The sequence below is a fragment of the Pseudonaja textilis genome, chromosome 1, assembly GCF_049901715.1.
Source record: "Pseudonaja textilis isolate UNSWEBS1 chromosome 1, rPseTex1.2, whole genome shotgun sequence".
In the NCBI taxonomy this organism is placed as follows: Eukaryota; Metazoa; Chordata; class Lepidosauria; order Squamata; family Elapidae; genus Pseudonaja; species Pseudonaja textilis.
The window spans coordinates 117,536,877-117,559,082 of NC_141990.1; the positions used below are offsets into that span (position 1 = coordinate 117,536,877).

The window sequence follows — 22,206 nt, forward strand, 5'->3', positions numbered from 1 at the left end:
AATCCAATAAGGATGTGTTTTTCTCTTGGTTGTCAGCTAGCAACCAAGAAATGAAGGTGAAATATTAAGAAGGGCAAGTCATCAGATTTTTTCAGGAGTCTTCTGTCCTGAGTGGGTCCTTCAATTTTCCATCAAAGATAGAATTCATCAGGAGATGAGTTCAGCTGAGATCTTTTGGACCAGTACAGCCTCAAAGTCAAAGACTTTTTGGTGCTACATTATACTCTTCTTTCTCAAAGGTAAAGGTTCCCTTCGCACATATGTGCTAGTTGTTTCTGGTGCTCAATTCATCTTTCTCTACTATAGTCATATTTTTCTATGATTTACCTTTTTAAAAATATTCTAACCTGTAGTTCTTCACCAGTCATAATTCATAAATGAATCCTGCAATTGGCCATTTGGAAATCCAAGGATGAATGAAAGTAGTGATTATTTGGTAAACGTGTGCTTGGAAAAAAGCATGTGTTTTCAAGTATATTGTGATTTAAGCATAATACAGGTGGAAAAGAACTGAGCATATCAGGAAAAAATGTAGAGAAAGTTTAATACAGTGGAAAAATAGTAGTTAAATATGTGTAGGAAAACATAAAGAAGTAGAGGTAAGCAAATTGGTGCTGAATAAATGTATATGGAAGATAAATGTGAGTGATGAGAATGAAAGAACCATACTGTGGTAGTTTGCCTATATAGAAAAAAAATAATGAATTGCAAAGAAAGAAAGAATGGATCAAAAGGAAGAGATAAGTGAAGGTAATGGTATAAATTACTTTTAAGTATGTTTTCTTTTCTTTTTATTCATTTAATTTATTTGACTCACTATTTCTTATTGCTTTTCTGTTCTTCTTGTCCCCCCCCCCAAAAAAAGAGTAGCTTGAAAAGTGGGTGTATATTTAATTACTATAATTCATCTTCATAAACTTTGAGATATACCCTATCTATATAAAATATTAAAGTTGATATTTTTTTAACCTACAGGATGGTACAAATAAAACTCTTGTTTCAAACTCTGGTTAGGTTAAAGCATAACACCTAATGCTTATCAATTTTTTTACAATGAACTTTTTTCAATTTTTTTTCTCTGAAAAAGTTCAAACGTGCACATCAAAATGGACACAAAAGTAATCCTTAAATATATTCCATCTGTATTGGTTCAAATTCCAGTTAGATCAAACTGCAACTTTCATTTAAAAAAAATAAAAAAAAATGTGGAAAAAATGGAATAGGAAATGTGGGCCAGTTCAGAGGTGGTATTCAGCAGGTTCTAACCAGTTCTGGAGAAACGGTAGCGGAAATTTTGACTAGTTCGGAGAACTGGCAAATACCACCTCTGACTGCCCCTGCCCCATCTATTCTCTGCTTCCTGAGTCCCAGCTGATTGGCTGGGTCTTTTATGGTGCCCTGCACAGGAGAACGGAGCTAGAAAGCAGGTTAGTGAGAGGGAATGACATTTTGCACAACCCTTCTCCCAGGAGTGGGGAGGGAATGGAGATTTTATAGTATCCTTCCTCTGCCATACCCACCAAACCATGTCACGCCCACCAAGCCACGCCCACAGAACCGGTAGTAAAAAATGTTGAATCCCACCACTGGGCCAGTTGTTTATCTTGGTACTGTAATTCAAATGATTGATCATCCAAGTCTGCCCTTGATTTGCTGTGTAGTAAATTCTCAGATAAGTACCTTACCTGTTGTTTGTGCTGGACATGGCTCAACATTTTAAACAAATACATTAACTAATTTGTTTCCATTAACAATATGATTAATTGCAGTTTGTCCAGATTCAACAAATGGAGCAAATGCTGTTAATCATAAATGAAAACAAACATTTCCCCCTTAATACTGAAATAGAGGAAAAAGGAAAGACATGGGCTAATATGGATGGTCTGTTTTTAATCATGCTAAATTTTAATTTAGGTTTACATTCATCTATCCATCCTGAATAAACATTTCCACAGGAACTTCAGAAAAGTTTTTCCTTAATACATCATTCCATAAATACATTTAGGCCAAATTTAATCCTAACATTAATATTTTTTATTCTGCCATGGGCTTCAGTAAGAAAAAAGTTATTCTTTTAGCATCTGCATGAATAAAGGAATATTTAAAACACTAGCTATAATACTTTTTTTAACAGCACTAGTAGTAACAAATTAAATGAGCAAAATCCAGAGTGCATCATGAAAATAAAGACAGAATCTGCAACAGAATCTGAGATAAGCAATATTTTTTTTGAGAAATATTTCCAACCCTTATTATTCCTAAAAAATATGAGCAGGTTATAATTGATAGAAAGCAATTAGCCAAGGGACAGAGTTCATATTATTTTTTAAAAGGCATTTCTGCAAGTCACTATGTCTTTTATATATAGTAAATTGCTTCTATAGAAAATACCCTGCAGCTTTTATACCTGCCTTCTTAAATCACACTTTTCATTCACAGAAATTCAAAGACCTGCACCTGTAAAATCCAGCTGGCAGCCCTTTCCTTTTGGCATGTGAGCAGGGGGTTGAGCAAATCAAGTCACACATGCTGCACTTGCTCCAGAAATTCAAATCCAGTGAATCAAAGTAATGATGTTTAGTGCTTTCCATTGAGTGGTTTAAATGTAAGCATGTTTAGTTCGCTCAGTCTCATCAGCAGGACAACATTTAAATGACTATATGCTATTAGCAAGCACTACAGTATTTAAGAAAAAGAGTAACATGAGCAGAAATGACTTGTGTCAGCTTTTTTGGCTACCCTAGGTAAGCAGTCTTACATCATGTTCTACTTCCTGTATTGTTTCCAGATATTTTAGCCAGGCTACAAGCCTGTTTGATATCAGTATTGGTATATCCTGACATTTTCTGAATTTATACACAACTCTTGTCTACTACTTACATTTTAAAAAATAGGGATGATTATAAAATGATACTTAATATGCATTCAGTTGCTTTATAACTATAATAAATAAACTTTGGTTGGTAAATGGCCACTAAATAAAGGAAAAACCAAAAACCAAAAATGAAGTACCAGTAATTCATTCTGTCTTGCAACTGTGATACTTAAAAGTTCAAGTTCAACCAGGCATTCAGCTCACCAGTACCTGATCTATGGTAGGATACTAATATTGTCAAAAGGTAGTTTTGTACCACATGGTTGGTTATTTTCATTATTATTTCATTACTTCCATCTCATCTTTTTTCATCAGTTATTATTATTGTAGCTTTCATAAATCACAACACAAAGTATAGTAGCTTCCTAAACTTTAAAAATGGTAAAGTCTGTATAGCTCTGAATAAAGTGATAGGCTTTATGTTGTATAGTATGCCAGTCCTAGCCTGCAGCCCATTCAGATTTTAAATTAAAAAGTATAAAGGATTTAGAAATGATAAAACTTGAGTTATGCAATAAAATATGTGCTATTTTTTATTTTCTTGAAAACAAGATTATTGGCACTTTTCAGCCTGATAATAAGTGAAGCTATCAAATTATTTAAAATGAACTGAAGTTAAAAGGGAATATTAAAATAATAAGAGCATGTTAATTGAGTGAAATGTATGCAAGAGCATTGGGTTATGGGATACACACATACACATCATTTCATGTATATGAATGGGCAATGAGTAACAGGAATCTTGAGATAGTTGTAGGTGACTTAAGGTAAAGACTTAATGCAAACATTATGTAAAAGGCAAATGGTACAATCAAGGTCATTAATAAACAGTCTTTTAACAAATCTGTCTACTACACTTGTAATGTTATTTATTTATTTCAATGTATATGACTGTCCATCTCAAATTCATAATGCTGGGCACCATATGAAAGCCCATGACAGTGAAAAAATGTATAATTGATAATCAAGATAAAAGCTCAACCAACAAATCAACACAACCATTGTGGATCATGCCATACAGCTGTAATATGCAATTCCGACCTCTAATATCTAGAAGAAATATTACAGGGTGGAAAACATTCAAAAAATATGACAAAAATGACAAAAAGCTTAAAAAATCATTAAGAAAAATATAAAACCTTTTAGCTTTCAGGGTAAAAAAAAAAAAGACAAACAATTTGGTTTTTATTTTGTTGTACTACCTCTTTAAGATTGAAAATTTTTCAGAACTATAGCTACTGGATGAGTTTCTCTTCAATCCATTTAAAAGAATGAAAACTATCTTTTCCCAATTTTATAAGATCTATTTTTGTAACTTTTTGCAACATATAGCAAAAGAGTGATTTTAGAGTTGTTTCCAAACAGTTTAAATGTTGAGCGTATGTGAAACGGATTTAAATAAACCTTTTGAAGCTATTTAGAAAGATCCTCTTTTATGGAAAAAACTTACTTCATTTACATTTCAATAAGATAAAAATAAGATTTTGAAGGTTGATTACTAAAGCACTTGATGGCTACTTTAAAGGAAATCTTTGATCTCTGGGGTTTTGAAATAACTGGAACTTTTTTTATTGGAAAAAGTTGTCACCAAAGATGAATAAACTCCTTCGAAGGCCCACAAAATAGACTTTAATGTGAACGTGAATAATTATTTAAAAAATTAAAAAGATATACAAATAATGTACCCAAAGAGCAATATGGGAACTTTATTAGAGTTACTTTATGGAAAGTACAAATAGGCCTGGATAAAATTGATAAGAATGTCAAGAGAAGAAAACAGGAAAGAGAATTTTAACCATGGGATTTAAGGATGCCTGGAAGATAAAAGGACGAAAAGTATGGCATTGGTTTATTTGACCATGGTTAAATAATGAGTTGCTTAATTCATTATATAAACTCAGCTTGAATCGTAAAAGATTATGAAAGCTAAGTTTAGTCCTTGACATTTATCAGAATTATAACTAAACATTTTTAAAGTCCTTTATAGCTTTCCTTTTCCAGAACAGTGATTGTGATTTCCATAGCTTTGTTCTCTGTAGAACAGAGGGAAAAAATATAGGACTTTAAACTCATTTTTAGTTTTTCCTCCCATGTAATTCTAGACACAAACAACTTTTTCTTGCTGAATTCCAGACAGTCTCAAGTTAAGGATTAGATATGTTGCATAGATCACTGGGCACAGCTTTATCTCTTGATCAGTCAAAGGTCATTTTAGGCAGCATGATCCCCAGTGGAAATAATGGAAAAAGGAGAAAGGAATGTGTTGCTGAAATTTGATATATAGAAAATGCTGCTGATGTTGAGATATTGTAACAGTATTTTGAATGCCTATTAAAGCACATCCTGATTTATATTTAGTACAATCAAGGCAGAATTGTTTTGAGTATATTTCTCAGAATTTCTACTTTCCCAGAAGGTTACCTTGGCAACAAAAATTGGATTTAAATTGGCCACAGCATTACTAATGGAACATTGACAAAGGAAATATGTTGGGTTTTTATGGTATCTTACTATAAGCCTACAAAATATGAGCTGAAAGTGAGGTTGTATATAATTGTGTCAATAGTCCAGTATTTTTTTTAAATGAAAGCCACAAGATATGTTCACATTTAATGGACTAGTAGGGGAAAGGACCTGATATTTTTAGTTGTATTGGCAATCTAAGCATTGATTTATCAAATTTCAAACAAGCAACAAGGCAGACATTGATACCAGTAGGAAATAAAAATAAGAATGAAAATATTTTGAAAACCTTTTCTACTGATAGACTGTCATTCATGACCGCCAATTTTTTGATTGTCAAAATAGTATTCTATTAATAGAGGTGAAACAAAATAACTTTGTGAGGGAGGTAGGTGGTTACTAAGTTTGATATGTAAATAAATAAATAAATAAATAATGTTAATTTAAACTCTAACCATTATTACTCATTTTGTAGAATTTGTTTATTTTGTTGATTTTTAAAACTAATTTATTTTAATTGAATTACAGTTAAAGAATTTTTATAGCATTGATCGACTCCACTGCTTATTTGCCATACAGCACTTGAAAGTTGTTCTAGGTGATATTATAAATTTTTCTTTTGGTTATTTAAATATGATTTCAAACTTTAAAAAATTGAAATAGTATTTGTACTGCAACATCCTTAACAGATATGTTGTTGGCCGATTAAAAAGCATAAAAATAAAATTACCAAGAAATAAAAAGGCCAAGGCAGAAATAGGGCAACCGGTTTTGTACAAGAGAAGGGCATGCCAGATATTTGAAAGCTTTCAGAAATTGCAAAACACTAATGAAAGCACAATGAGGATTGGAAATTGCCTATTGACAATCCTACATGAGGTGTATTAGGAAACTCTTTTTTTTCCGGAGGATTGTTCTGTCCAAACACTTTGGTAGTTTCAAACTAGGAACTGTAAGAATGGAGAGTAAGGCCTTTGAACTGATCTTCAAGAAGGAGCATTGAAATAACATCTAAGCATGATACTGTGGCTTTTGCTATGGGGAGAGGTATTGCCTTTTTTTCTTAAGTCATGTATAGTTCTCCTGCATGTGCACAGAGAGAAAGATAGAGAGAGAAAGAGAGAGAGAGAGAGAGAGAGAGAGAACTGTAGCATTAGACTTTATGCAGATACATGTAAACTTTATGCAAATATATTAAAATAAAAAGTTTTTCAAGATGGGGGATATATAAATAATTACCACAGATTAATGTATTTGAGCTCAATTGGCATTACATGCAAATAACATACCTCTATTCCACTGAATTTTTTAAATTGTGGTTTTAGAATCAGTGATTGTTTTTGTTTTTAGCCAAATAGTATTTAGCAATTTTAAAAACCTTTCTGAAACATGAACCTGACAATTATTTAAAATTAAATTCAAACATGACATAACAATCTCTGAATTATGATGGCCTTATAGCCAAAATGGAACGATATAAAGTAAGAGCCAACTACAAGTAGTCCTTGAATTACAACAGTTTGTTTAATGGTCATTTGAAGTTACATCAACAATTATGACTTATGACTGTTTTTCACATTTACGACAGTTGCAGCATCCCCATGGTCACATGATCAAAATTCAGATGCTTGACAACTGTCTCATATTTATAATGGTTGCAGTTTCCCAGAGTCATGTTTTTGCAACTTTCTGACAAGCAAAGTCAATGGAGAAGCCAGATACATTTAACAACCATGTTATTAATTTAACAACTGCAGTGATTCACTTAACAACTGTGGAAAGAAAATATGCAAAATGGAACAAAATTAACTTAACAACAAAAAATTGGGCTCACTTGTGGTCATAAATTGAGGGCTACACGTATTAACATTCTCACAAAAATATCACAACAATATTTAAAATATATTCAGGGAGTGAAAATAAATATATTCCAGAGAGCTTGTATGGTTTAGAGTTAATGTGCTGCATTCCCACCCTTTGGCATGAAAATCAGCTGGCTGACTTTAGGTAATCACTTCTTTTCATCCTTTCATTAACAAACTCTGAAACAAACCAACTGATATATCTATTAAAAATTACAGGTGGTCCTTATTCAGCGACTATTTGAAGTTACAGCAGCGTTGATCCAGGAAGCCTATGATGGGTCCTTGTAACTATAGTTGTAGCATCCCACAGTTACGTGATTGACATTTGTTATGTTCACTGATGGTTTCCTACAAGCAAAGTCAAACCATCAGGAACTAGCAAATGTGCCTAATGACCTTATGGGATAACAACAGCAACTGGAACTGCTTGAACTGCTGTCATAAGTGGTCATGTAACATGTTTTACAACTGTGTAGCTTAGCAACAGAGTTCCCAGTCCCACTGACCACTATTAAATTAAGGATATCAATTAACATCATTTATTGATAACATTAATTCAAGAATTGTAATAACCAGAATCCAAAAGAAGCAGTCTGCAACAAATTATAGGAACACCATATACTAAGGGCGGGAAATGAACACTCTAAAGAAAGCTGAGTGGGCAGAGTATTTTGAATTTTGGAATAGAGAAAATGAAAAAAAAAAATGGAGGTCTGATTGAATAGAGATTGAATAGAAAGGATTTGGCAGGGAAAATAGCTGTTGAAAATTTTTACCTTCTCTTGTTGTTTCACTTACTATTATTTATTTCCCAACTGTTAATAAGAAATAAAAATATGCCTAAGATTCTAAAAGAATCTGCTTATTACAAACTGGACATCTGCTTATTACAAACTGAAAAATTACACTTGCCAGACAGTTAAAAAACACTGCATTGAAAGCTAAATGAGAAAGTTGAGAAGGCATCAAAAAAAAAAAACAACCCAAAGCCAAAAACCATGTGATTAAAAAAGAAAAATCACACCCAGCTTCAAACCAAACAACATCCATAAAGGATTTTTGCCCTGAAAACTGGAATTGCTAAAAACAAAGACAAACAAACAAAAAGCCTAATTAAACTCTTTGCTTAAAAAGAGTTACTTAAATGATGTTAAAGTCAGTGGCAAGCAAATCTGTCTGGATAGAACTTATCTCCATTGGGACATTATACCAAAGAAAGTTCTCTTCTTAACAAATAGGGACATGTAAATGTATTTCCAGTTTCTTAAGAACCAACTGCACTACCCAAATAAAAAGACAGTAGAAATGTTGCTGGTAAAGTCTTACCTTTTCTCCCTTCTGGCCTGGCAAACTGGCTACGCCTGGCAATCCTGTTTCTCCCTGTTGAGAATAAAGCTAGGATATTTATTCTAGAATCCTATGCTGGGGGAAAAAGTAAACAATGTGCTACAAGTAATGACCTTACAACAGGGATGTCAAACTTGCTGCCTGTGGGCCGGATGCGTTATGCGCTGGTCACCCCATGCCCAGTTTAGCAAATGGAGGGGGGGGAAGTCTAGATATGTGATGCCGCCACGAGTTTGACACCCTGCCTAACAGGGTAAGTATAAAGTGTAATTGTATAATATGCCAGAGCTCCATTTAATAGTAGTATTACTGATAGAAAAAGGAAGTGCTTTGGTGACACCTACAACTACTGCAACAAATCCTACTCTGATCTTGCACTTGTTGCTCAAGGTGTTCAAGAAGTCTAAGCTGATGTTTCTTATTGGAATAATATTGGATGATATTAGAAAAAACATTTTCTCTAATGCAGGGAGAAACAGTCTTGTACCTTTATCCTTGGAGTCAGGAATAAGTGGCATTGCAAATGCTGCTGAATTACAACTTACACTATCCTTCATTTGTAGCTACAATTGTATGGATGGATAGAGATTGTAGTTCAGCAACATCTGGGAAACGGTAGCTTTTCAAGCCTTGTTCTAGGCCAGAGCTGTCAAACTTGTGTGGCCTGTGGGTTGGATGAGTCACGTGCTGGCCACTCCCAGTTTAGTGAAAGGGAAAAAAGTCACAATGCATCATGTGATGCTGCCTTAGAGACTTTTCATTTCTGGATACATTCATAGATCTTATCTTCTCCCACTTTTTGTTTTCCCTCCTAGAAGATATAGAAGTAGTCTTCAACTCCCATTCATTTAGTGGCCGTTTAAAGATACAACAACACTGAAAAAAATGACATATGACCATTTTTTTACGCTTACAACTGTTGCAGCATCCCCATGGTCATGTGATCAAAATTTGGGCTCTTGGCAACTGGCATGTATTTATAACAGTTGCACTATCTGAGGGTCAGAGGATCACTGTCTGCAATCTTCCCACTGGCTTGTGACAAGCAAAGTCAATGGGGGAAACCTGTTCCATTTAACAACCACATGATTCACTTAACAACTGGAGTGATTCATTTAACAACTGTGGCACAAAGGTTGTAAAGTGGGGTGCAATTCACTTAACGCTTGCTTTGCAATGGAAATTTTGGACTCAATTGTGGTCATAAGTTGAAGACTACCTGTCCTTTTTTACAAATATGTGGGATAGCAGCAGCATCATCATATATTCATTATCACAATTTCTTCTGTAATTTTAAAACATTTTATTTTAAATTATTAATTTTCTGTGAGAAACAGAATAAACTGAGCTAATTACTGTCATCCTTGGTGCACACAACCATAGATATGTACAAATAAACTCAACATTATGTATTCAACTTTTTCACTTTATTTTATTTTAAAATCAAAATGGCAGGCTAACAGATATATGTTCTGACATAAGAATACTTTAATGAGACAGAAATAATGAAAATCAAATATATTCTAGTGCAAAATATCTACTGCAGCTTGATGTCTTCTATGTTTATGAAAAGTATACGCAAATATCATTATTTTAATTGACAATGCTTTATGAAAGTCATGAAAATTGCCTGGCTCAAGAGCTTAAATGATACCCTTCTAGTAAGGAGAGATGCAATTTTTGTGCAATCCATCTGTTATTGATTCACAAGTGACTACTGCCATACTGATGTACAGAACTATCCCTGTTTCTAATGTATTTGAAATGTTTATGGAAAATGCTGATGTCCAATGTCCTCATATTGTTTTGTTCATTGTTTTAATGTAGAGGTTGCAACAATTGAGCTGGGCTATTAAATGACCCATATTCTTCCATGTTGGTCAAGATACTTAGCCAGTAGCTCAAGTTACAGATGGCCTTGCTAATGTTTTGAAGAATGGGTTCATAAATTAATCTTTCTGTAAGCAATCACTCATATTGTTTGGATATCCCATCATTGCAACGTAACTTAGAGAAATATTTTTCCAGTCAATTTGAAATGACTGTTATCATCCTTTATTATAGTAGATTTGTAAGCTGTTAACTTCCTAGTTGGTGTCATCCTTGTCATCCTATGGGTTTTATGATCAATAAATTCACAGAAAATACAGACTTCAGATAACCTTGTATTATTTTAATTCAGTCATTCTCTTTGCAGAGCAACATATGCCTCTATAACAGAATAACAGAGTTGGATGGGACCTTTGAGGTCTTCTAGTCTGTTCAAGCAGGAGACCCTATATCATTTCGGACAAGTGGCTATCCAATTTCTTCTTAAATTGTTGTTGGAGCACCCACAACTCCTGAAGGCAAGCCATTCCATGATTAATTGTTCTACCTGCCAGGAAATTTCTTCTTAGTTCTAAGTTGAATCTCTCCTTGATAAATTTTCATCTGTTGCTTCTTGTCCTCAGGTACTTTGGAGAATAGGTTGACCCTCCCTTCTTTGTGACAACCCCTCAAGACTGCTATCATATCATCCCTAGTTTTCCTCTTGCCTCTCATATGCATAAATCAATTTATAGAAAAGCTTTTCCCTAACCATATCAAATAATAATTTCTAAACATGGCCATTGATCATGAAGACTTCAGATTATGAGAATTGTGGCCTGACACATCTACTATAGATGATATAAGGCTATAATAGAACAAAATACTGTGCAACTTTCTTTAATATTCAATAGTATATAAAAAAGAACAACAGTACAATATAAAATAAAAGATTAAATCGAACTATACATTTAATAGATCATATGTGAAAGACTAAAATTACCTTGTTCTGAGAGCAAAAACATTTTTCTTCAGGATTTTTTTCCATTATTGGAAGAGCTTGTATTTTACCAATGTGATCAACCAATGGTGATGCTGCAGTAGTTTTCAAGTTTTTCTCCAAAGGATGCTGAAATTATGAAAACATATTATCTGGACTGAAGTCTAGTTCATTAAGATCAAATTATACTATCTATAGCATCTTCTGCATCTTCAGAGACTACATTTCCATGGTGAATTTTTTTTAAAAATAACCTGTGTTGATAGGTTCAGCAATCTGAATTGAAAATCTGGCAATAATAATGGAATGGAATGTAACAGTAAATGCTGTTATTATTTGAACTAGCTATTAGTTTAGATTTACTTAATCCATAGATAGAGTGCACTATGCTACAAGCAAAATGCTTAGAACATATACCGTATTTCCCCATGTATAAGCCACCCCTTTTTTCCAAAATTTTCAAGCCCAAAAAGTAGGGGGGTGGCATATACAAAGCAGGTACACTTTTTATACGTGAAAAATGCATAAAATAATAAAGTAGGAATAAACTGGTTTTCCAGCAGTATGCTATACTTTTTTGTAAAAATTGTACGTGATGATACGATTACGAGTGCGAGTACGCGATAGAAATGCATACGCTAGGCATCGGCCTGAATGCTTCGTTCCTACTCTCGTTCCGATGCGTAGATTGCTAGCGTCGCCCGCACCGCTTTCGGCGTCATGACCGAAGTTGTAGATCTAGACGTCGAATTTTGTTTCTTTGTAAATTTTCTTTCTTCATAACTTGTTTCTCTAATAAAATATTTTTTTCAAAACTTCACAGTCCAAAAATTGGGGGGATGGCTTATACAAAGGGGGTGCTTATACATGGGGAAATACGGTACTGATAGAGTACAGCCTCTGAAACAACAGGAGCTCCAGTGCAGATCTTCTTCCTGTGACACTGATGTTCTTCTGTTACCTACCATTATCTACCATTTGGTTGGTAGATAAATTTCAATATTTTTTTTTACCAAAGTTTAGGAAGAAGTGCCATCATTATTCTTCCAGAGTTTTAAAATATACTTCTTCTAGCTTGTGTTTTTATGTCTATTGTATTTATTTTTTAAATAGATATTTCACTGTGCTGCACAAGTTCCCAGAACATTAGGTCTGGGTAGAACTTTTTTTTTTTTAATGAATAAAGATTGCACAATCAAAATTTAAAAAAAGAAATCTTTCAAATGATTTTTTTGCCCCTTATCTTGTTCAATCATCCCCGATTTTCAGAAATTATCTCTAGAAGTCCCTGCAAGATTTTTCAGAAGTGGTTTGCTGTTGCTTCTTCCTAGGACTGAGAGAAAGTAACTAAAACAAGGTCACTGGCAGGTTTTGGGCCTAAAGCAGGATTAGGTTTTCCAGTTTCTAGCATGACACCAAACTTGCTTGCTTCGAATAATAGGCCACACTAATCATGCCATGAAATTTTGATTCATTTTGTTAAAAAATATATATATTTATTTTTCCAACTTACCACATGTTCAGATAATTCACAACAGTTCTCCTGAGCAGCAAGGCTTGGATCACAGTATAAGATCATGCGGCCAAGTTCAATCTATTTAATAAATGTGATGATGCTTATCAGTTGAGACGTAACAACACTGAAGCCTCTGTAGCGGAAATCCATCACACCATTAAATAATTTGACCCCACTGAAATGATGTGTTTAAATATCTCTAACCGAGTTTTGGATTTTGGCCATGAACTTTGAAAAAAACATTAAAGTTTCACATTTTAAAATACTCCATTTGCATTTATTATGTTAGTTATCTGAGCAACACAGATCTAATCCAATCATACCAAATTTAATTTGAACCCAACATGTCACTTCTGTATATCTCTTTATAAAAAGAGCTGGATTTATGACAACAGCCACTGCAGTTTAATGCATTCCTTTGGTCAGCTCTCTGGCCATTTGAGGATTTATTTTTACAGATGGAAATTACCTCTCTCCAAACTATGCTACTTTAAGTCAATAAAACTAGAGTTTTATAAAAACTTTGCTAGCTGTGTTATTAATTTATCACTATAAATAATACTAGGATTATTTAAATTAAAACTTTAAGTTACAGCCTTGCTTAGGTGGTTGAGGCAGCGTCACTGAAGCCAAAGAGGCTGGCCTCATGAGAGAGGACTATTGCTTATTGCTTTCTTGCCATGAAATCAGAGTTCAGATCAGTTCTGGAGAACCAGTAGCGGAAATTTTGAGTAGTTCGTAGAACCGGAAAATACCACCTCTGACTGGCACCGCCCCCATCTATTCTCTGTCTCCTAAGTCCCAGCTAATCACTGGGTCTTCTTTTGTTGTGCCTGCACAGGAGAACAGAGCTGGAAAGCAGGTTAATTGGTTGGGGATGAGATTTTTCAGTAACCTTCCCCCAGGAGTGGGGAGGGAATGGAGAATTTACAGTATCCTTCCCCTGCCATGCCCACTACACCATGCCATACCCACAGAACTGGTAGTAAAAAAATTTGAATCCCACCATTGCATGAAATAGTCCCAGGTAGGAAATACAGCAACTGGTTTTGCAGCTTTTGACAGAAGACCAGTTGAAACCATTCAGCTGCAACTATAGAAGCACTGCAGGAAGCAGGACAATAGCAAGAATGGAACTTTGGTAAAACTCTATTTGTTTAATTAGGGACTTAGACAAATCTCATATCCTTTCTCCCTCTCTCTTTCCACATATAACCCCAGAATTAATTTAATAGTCCCACAGAGTTACAAGTTTATTTTAAAATATCTATTTTCTTTGGAAACTTAAAAAAATCTTTGAAAAAAACACTGTTAAGCCCTTTTTACACCCCTTCCAATTGGTTTTGTTTGTAATTTAGCAATGCAATGTGATTTACTATATAGATTTATAGTATCCTCCCATTCACTCCATGACTATGGTTGGCTGAACTCAGGGGTGGGATTCTACCAGTTCGCACCTATTAGCTAGAACCGGTTGTTAACATTCTAAGCAGTTGGGAGAACTGGTTGTTAGAAGAAATTACTGGCCTAATCCTGTAAGGAACGCAGGAAGGAAACATTCTGGTGTTGCTTACAGAAACTGCCTCTCCGTTAACCCTTATTACATTCTTGGCAGGACTAGACTTCCTGTCTCAGGAACTTCTTTGGAGTTTTTTTCCCCTCCTTTGCTGGTACTTTGCTTGTGTGGAGTGATCATTCAAAGTTACAATGGCACTGAAAAAAGTGACTTATGGCTGTTTTTCACACTTACGACTATTGCAGCATCCCCACAGTCATGAGAGGCCAGGCAAGGAGATGTGTGCCTCGATGTAAGTGAAATTGAGTTGGCCACACGCAGCCAATAACATGACTACCAAGCCATGACCACCAGTCACATGACCACCAAGCCATGACCACCAACTAAGTCATGCCACAGAACTGGTTGTTAAAAAGTTTGAATCCCACCCCTGGCTGAAATGAGAGCTGAAGAACCTTCTTGGATGAGAAGTGAAACATCTTCAAAGGAAAACAAGAAAGTCCAGTTGCCTCTTGAAAAAACATCTTTGGGTTCTCCTCTATTTCTGTTCCTGTATCTCCATGTCCCTTTCAAAGTGCAGTGACCAGTACAGGAGACAATATTTCAGGTGTGGTTGAGCCACCATGGAACACAATGAAACTATTGTCTCCTGTGATCTAGATGTACAGTCTTGATTTTGCTGAAATAGCCTAGGTTTTTTTAGCTACTTGCCTGTGCTCATCTATTAATCCACTAGTCTGCTAGATGTTTTTTACATGTCACTAAACCAGGTTGTTCTATTTGGCTTTTCCTACCTAGAATTTTCAGTCAGTAAGTGAGTAAGTGAGTAAGTGAGTAAGTCAGTCAGTCAGTCAGTCAGTCAGTCAGTCAGTCAGTCTGTCTGACTGACTGTCCGTCTGTCCGCCCATCCATCCATTCATCTATCCATCCATTTATCTATCCACCCATTCAATAGAAGCACTATTTTATATCTGAAAATTGAAAAAAGAAAATATCTAACATCTCTTAATAATATATTAGTTTTAATACATTTTAGTCTAGGCTTTATACAGAACCATATGCACAATACAAGAAACCTTGAACTTTCTATATAACTGACCTATGGGGGTTGGCGGGGGGGGAAGATAATATTTTTAAATTATTTCATTCTAAGAAATAAAGTACTATTTCTAAGAGTGTTTTTTCATACATAACATACTTTATAAGAATGTGCATGCTACATCATACTCTTTGTATGCTAACTGTTCTGTGAGAAATTTATTTAGTCTCTGGAAAAAGAAACCAGATGGAAGAGTCAATGATGACCTTTGAAAAAAAAAGAAAAGGATTAAGAAATGAAGGAAATGTGACAAATACCAGAGGCAATGGGCAAGAAATATACAAAAATAAAAAACGAGGAAAGGATAAATAAATATGAACATGCTATATTTCTCTTCTCTGTACTTCTACTGTGAAAATTAACTGAATGGACAATATTGGAAAGGTTCATATAAGTTGGTTACCAAGTTATTAAACAAAAATATTAAATCATCCATCATACATGAAACAACTGTAGTCCTGTAGCTATTTCTCACACCTATTTTCCTGTGAAAAAAACACAATTGTCTTAAACATAACTAACAACTCATATGTCAATTATCTATCTCACAGTCACCATGCATGTTAAAAACTTCAGACTACTAAATCAATTAAATCTTTCAGTTTCCTCTTAACATTTTTCTTTGTGTCATATATGTTATGTTGTTTTTGGTTCATAACATTGCTTTATAAATTAGTTGGCTTTATCCATTCATATAATGGAATAGAGGTTCATATAAGATGTTTTAATTTTAGATGTCATTTTGTTCAAAGTTTATGAATTTAATATTACCCTTGTTGGACAAGGTTCTAGTAAATTGATAAAAATTGATAAAAAAGATGCCACGTTCTTCCAAAGGCCACATCCTTCTGGGAACAAATATTCAGGCTTTGATGCTGAATGAAACCAAAGGGGTGAATCCATATAACTGCTCAACATTGCTTCAGCAGCAGAATACTCTGGAGGAAAGCTGTTGATTCTTTTGGAGTGATCACAGATTGGAAAAAGGCACAGCTGTTTGGTTAGATTGCAGCAGACAATCCATCTGGAAAAATGCTGAATAGAAAATCTTAGTCTTTAGAATGACCTTGGAAAAAAAACAAAGTCTGAAAAGAATGCCATATGGTCCAGATAAAAAGCAAGAACATGATGGATAGCCAATAAGAGCAGAGATGTTTCAATAGAAATGAGGAATTAGGACAAAAAAGCAAGAAATATTATATCCTAATTCAAGTGAAAAATAAAAAAGGAGGAAGTTGGATCATAAAAGCATTTTGTCCTCCCAAAAAATGATGGATAGTCTTTTCATAAGACACATGGTTCTTCAGCCTGATTAGTTGAAGCCATAGCCACTAAAAGCTACATTTTGAGATAAAAAAAAGATAAGTAATGGAATAGCCATAGGCCCAAAGGGTTTTAATCTTAATTCAGGGTGAATACAGTAGAGGACCTCTCTTATTCTAGAAATGGAAGGGAAGCTGGAAGACAGAGATATGAAAGTTTTTTCAAAAACACTCTTATCAGTAGGCTGGGGGAAAAAAGAGAAACCTTTTTCCTAAAAGAAAAATAAGGTAGAGATGTCAATATGGTGATCCCTTTTAAGTAGAGAAGAAAGTCAAAATGTCATAAATGTATTACTTTAAAGGAATGAACTGTTACCTGTGAGGAAAGTCCAGAAAATATGTTTTGTTTGATTGCATTGGAAGCCCTAATGAAAAATTAGGAGCTAATCACAAGTTTATAATTCAATCAATTTCTTTCCAGAGAAATTGCAGAACTAAACTAAACTCTCCAAGTTGAAAAGCAGAGAGAATTGGGCTTTATCTGGAAACCTGACCCTGATAAATGGAGAGTAGATTGGAGAAGTTCTAAAGGTGGAGATTCTCATATGGGTGAGGCAAGGCACAATTGTCGAGGTTATCAAAGTGTGACAATAAAGCAGTTGGTCAAATTCTTTTTGATCTTTTCCAGAACATAAGATGTAACATAAAAATAAACGAACATAAAAATAGGGGCTCTAAGTAAAAAGAAAAGGTATCACAAAAGATTGGTGTTGTAGCTATTTTATCCTGCTATGAATAACGTAAACAAAGAGAATAAGCTTTGGGTTATTCCAGAGAAAATTAATAAAGTCTATCACTGATGATATAATACCCATTTGTGTTCTAGAACAGCTAGTTTAAATGCGTTAATTTAATTTGATGCTTTATACCTGGATCAGGTATCTCAGCTGCAGCGGGCTTCAAAGTGATTAACCATCCAGATATGGATAAAGAATAAGGACATTATTAAAAAGAATTCTCTGAATGGAAATCCATTGGTGATATTGTCTGAATTCAGCCATCAGTGCAGAAATTCTTCACTGCAGTACAGAAGTAGGAACACAAATTGCCCTAAAGTTGTATCAGGAAAAAAAGAACAGAGGTATCGCACCTCTAGAAAGTGCATCTGAAAATCAGTGAAGTGAATGACTGAAATCACAGCTATCACACATACAAACTGTAGATCCCACAGGTTCAATAGCAAAGGTTCTAAAAACTTGTTTACAAGATAATTTCTGAGGATTTCCAGGGAAGGTATATTAAACTGAAGATGGATCTGGGAAGGCAAAGCAGATGACTGCAACAAAGAATCAAGAAATCTGTGAGTAGATTTGTTTCTTAGAGCCTCTTTGGAGAAATTACCCACATGTGCTCAGAACAGCTGTTCCCCATTAGAAAACTGCAGGATGGTGGTTTTCCATACATTTGAATGCTTCTAGATAATGGGATTAGCCATTTTGCTCAATTGTAAATACTTTTAAAAGGACATTATGTTTGCCCATTAACTGTATTAAAGCTATTAGGGACCCCTGGAATACAAGTTTGAAAAGTCTTCATTGGGTGAGTTTATTCTCAGCCCTGAACAAAATTGAAAATATTCTCAGCCCTGAACAAAATTGAAAATATTATGAGTTAAATATTTGAGATAATAATTAAAAAGCTAAATAAGATTTTGATCCAAGTAACTTATAAATGGAATTAATAGTTCAGAAAAAATGGAATATTGACATTTATTTTAATATCTTGGAAATTAACTATAAAAAAATAAACAGCTTTTAATGGGAAACAGACTTATTTTGGCTATCCAGCTAAAGAAACTGCTTGATGTTTTAAAATTTAAAAGGGAGATACAAATGATGAGCCAGGAGAATGACCTGGAAAATGTTTTCTTATTGCATTTACATAAGAAGCTTGTTAAAGTCTTGAAGAAATATGTTAGACAAGATAAAGAAGAATTGAAGAGAAATGAAATCCTATAATAATATTTGATTGAATTAAAAAGAAGGAATATAAAACTGGTTCATCTGATCAAGGTCAAAATAAGACTTTTTTTTAATGTTCTGGGAAAATTTTAATGTTTTTTTTTTTTGCTGACACCAAGATTGAATGTATTTGATATCTGCAGTACAGAAGAGATAACACTCTAGAAATAGTTGCTGCTTTTAGGATTCAGACTTCATTTCTTTTAGGAATCAGACTTCATTTCTAAGGATTTCAGGGCATCAAAATTGTAAAATGTCTGCTTTCTAGACATATATAAAATAGATATGTCTGGATTCAGATATTATATTCTATAGATGAAGGCTCCTTTCATTCAATGATATAATTATTTTTTCTGGAGAATCTTCTACTTGAAGAGATGAGGCAATTTTGGTTTATTCCCAGTTGTCTTCTTCAGTCCCAATGATTTCCAATTATTTGTGAAGGGTTCCAAGCTTTCAGAAACATGTTTTAGGGAGCAGAAAAGTATAGGAAGAGGAAAAAATAAAGAGATAATTATTTTCCCTTCCCTTTCCAACAATGTGTCTCATCAACAAAACTAATTAATAAGCAGAAATAATTCAAGTTTTTCCAGCTCACCAATTTGATGTCATTCATTCATTATCTATCTATCTATCTATCTATCTATCTATCTATCTATCTATCTATCTATCTATCTATCTACCTATCATCTTTCATATTACCATCTTATAAATTCAGAATAAACAAAAACAACATAACAATAAAACCCATTTCTTTTTCTATAAAAGCAGCATAAAACCACTTAATTCATTATAACATGGACATGAACACTTACATCTACAGGTTTGCCATCTAAATAATGAGTAGCAATGAGAATCTTTCCTTGAATGTCAGGTCTAGCTTTTTCCTCAGTCATCCTTTGTTCAGTTAAGCTGCAGTCCACATAAAGAGAAATCTTCCTTGATTGTACACTGATGCCAATCTTATGCCATTGACGGTCAAAGATAGGATAGATTTTGCGGCTTTTAAAGACATAATGCAGGGAGTTCTGCTGGGTGGGTTGCATGACATACTCTATATATTTTTTTAAACCATCAACTGAGATGTAAACCTAAACAAAAATACACACACACACACAAATTTCAGTGCTTTTGAAATGAAATAAATTGCAAGACAGTGAAGAAGACAATAAAATCATAGAAGTCAGTACATGCTCATCATGTTTGGAATCACAGGTCAAGTTCTCTCAAATAGTGACACTTTCTCACCTCCTCCTTCCTGATGCCACCATTCAGCCCTCCAAAAGCTACCCAGAAGAGCAGGGGACTTTACAGTAGCCATAGCACTTAGATTTATATAATGCCCCACATAGCACTCTCTGCATGATTTACAATATCAGAGCCCCATCAGGATCAAACTCCAAGCTGCGGGCAAAGTTTGCCTACAATACTGAATTCTAACCATTGCACCACAAGGGCTCCAGGAAGAAATGGGGTGGGATGGGATGTACTAAACTATTAAAATTTAAACAATTTTTCAATTGGTGGAAGTCCAACCTGACACATCTGGATGCATCTTTTACTTGTTTAAGCTTTCTGAATCTGTCTTTTGCATATTTATCCATGCGACCTTGTCATTAAGCATCAAATTCCAATCGTCCATTTTATTGGGGTTTTTTATTTGCTATATTCTATATTTTATTTGCTATATTCTTTCAATATTCTTCAAACCAAAAGACAAAATGTTAACATAGAATAGAACAGAATAACAGTCAGAAGGGATCTTGGAGGTGTTCTAGCTAGTCCAACTCCCTGCTCAGGCAGGAGACCCTATACCATTTCAGACAAATGGTTGCCAATCTCTTCTTAAAAGCCTCCAGTGATGGAGCACCCACAACTTCTGGAGGCAAGTTGTTCCACTTCCCAACACATACCATCCCACGGCTCAATTATTGATATGTAACTCATCCTCTAATTGCTATTTGAAAAATGACTACTAACTTGTATCCAAGCCACATTAATTGTTGCATAATTTGGAGGGGACCATCTAGCAATTCACAAAGCTATAGGTATCATTTTATTGGGGATGGGAATAGGAAACATGTGAACAAACACAAATAAAGAAGTAACAATGCTAAATAACTGAATATTTCTAACCTGTGGCAAATTATGCTGATCTAAAATCTGCAGTAAATACCAGCGTTCTCTTTTGCTGTTTCTTCTGACACGGAATGTGGCTGTTAAGAAGTATTCCTCTGGAAACCCATTTGGAAATAGTTGCCTGAAAGTTGGGGTGGAGATGGAAGAAATTGTCTTATTAGATCAACTCTGATAATTTTTATAAAATATGGGAGAAAACAGATGTTGAAGTATCAGAAACTAATTTGGGATTCATAGGTACTTCAGCAACTCTACTGTATTCAAAAGATTGTTCCATCTCTTGAAGTTACTATCCTCGTAATTGTTCAGGTCTAATGCTACTCACAAAACCACACCCTGTTAGAAATCAACTTTTCATCATATTTATTACATTTCATACATATGTTGCTATTACAATTATAATTAAAAATGAACTCATTCCCATCTTTTTGCCAGAAAACAAAAACAAAAAAAATCCATTCTTCCATCATGAAAGTCAACTTTTTCTTAATCAGGAAAACCACTGTCACAGGAAAAAGTAATCCTTCTAAAGCTAACAATGAAAATTTACTGCACACTATGTACTAGACACATCCCCCATTTGCACTGTTGTACTGTTACTATAGAATCCTATAGAAGGTATGTTAAAAAAATCTCACTATATTTCAGGCTTCATTATTTAAGTTTTAAATCAGACAACATGTTTTAAGCTACATTTTGCTCAACCATGACTTGTTGGCTAACCCAAAACTGGACAGTTTCACAGAACTCACTAAATCTCAAACAAACCAATCATATTTTGGTCTTAGTGTTCAATGGTTAACACTCAAACAAAACATTTCATTTTGATAATTGTAGCACACACATTTATTTTTTTTACAAATTATTTATAAAACACTCTATTGTATTTCTCACAAATGAAAGGTGAGAAGGGCAATGACACAAATTCAGATCAAATTTTTATATGTTGATACTAATCAGACGTATCTTTGGGTAGAAGGCATGAACTTCCTTTCATATAATCAGGAATTGTAGATGCCCAGAGAGATTAAAAGTATATTCCTACATTTTAGGCACTGATCTATAAACACTGATCTTATACCTATAAACTGATCTGAAGATGGAGAAATGGAGAATCATGTTTAGGGCCAAATTGCTAATGTTTGAGTATATATGTATGTATGTATGTATGTATGTATGTATGTATGTATGTATGTATATTGGGAAAATGGGAAAATACCACCAGATAAAAGGGGGGCGGGATTCTTCCATGTCTGTAGTTTTATGAAAGTTTTGCCTAAGTGGACACTCATTT

The 22,206-nt window shown here is 34.2% G+C and overlaps 1 protein-coding gene across 1 annotated transcript in view; it reads right to left on the reverse strand.

Moving 5' to 3' along the window:
- The window catches only part of COL19A1 (collagen type XIX alpha 1 chain), a 205,055-nt gene that overhangs the window by 116,536 nt on the left and 66,313 nt on the right, over positions 1-22,206 (reverse strand). The window contains exons 5-9 of the mRNA XM_087920538.1: positions 20,910-21,033; positions 19,589-19,864; positions 12,873-12,953; positions 11,363-11,488; positions 8,530-8,583 (exon numbers count right to left, since the gene is read on the reverse strand). Of these exons, the coding sequence (XP_087776664.1) occupies positions 8,530-8,583; positions 11,363-11,488; positions 12,873-12,953; positions 19,589-19,864; positions 20,910-21,033 (661 nt within the window). The remainder of the gene's footprint in view (positions 1-8,529; positions 8,584-11,362; positions 11,489-12,872; positions 12,954-19,588; positions 19,865-20,909; positions 21,034-22,206) is intronic.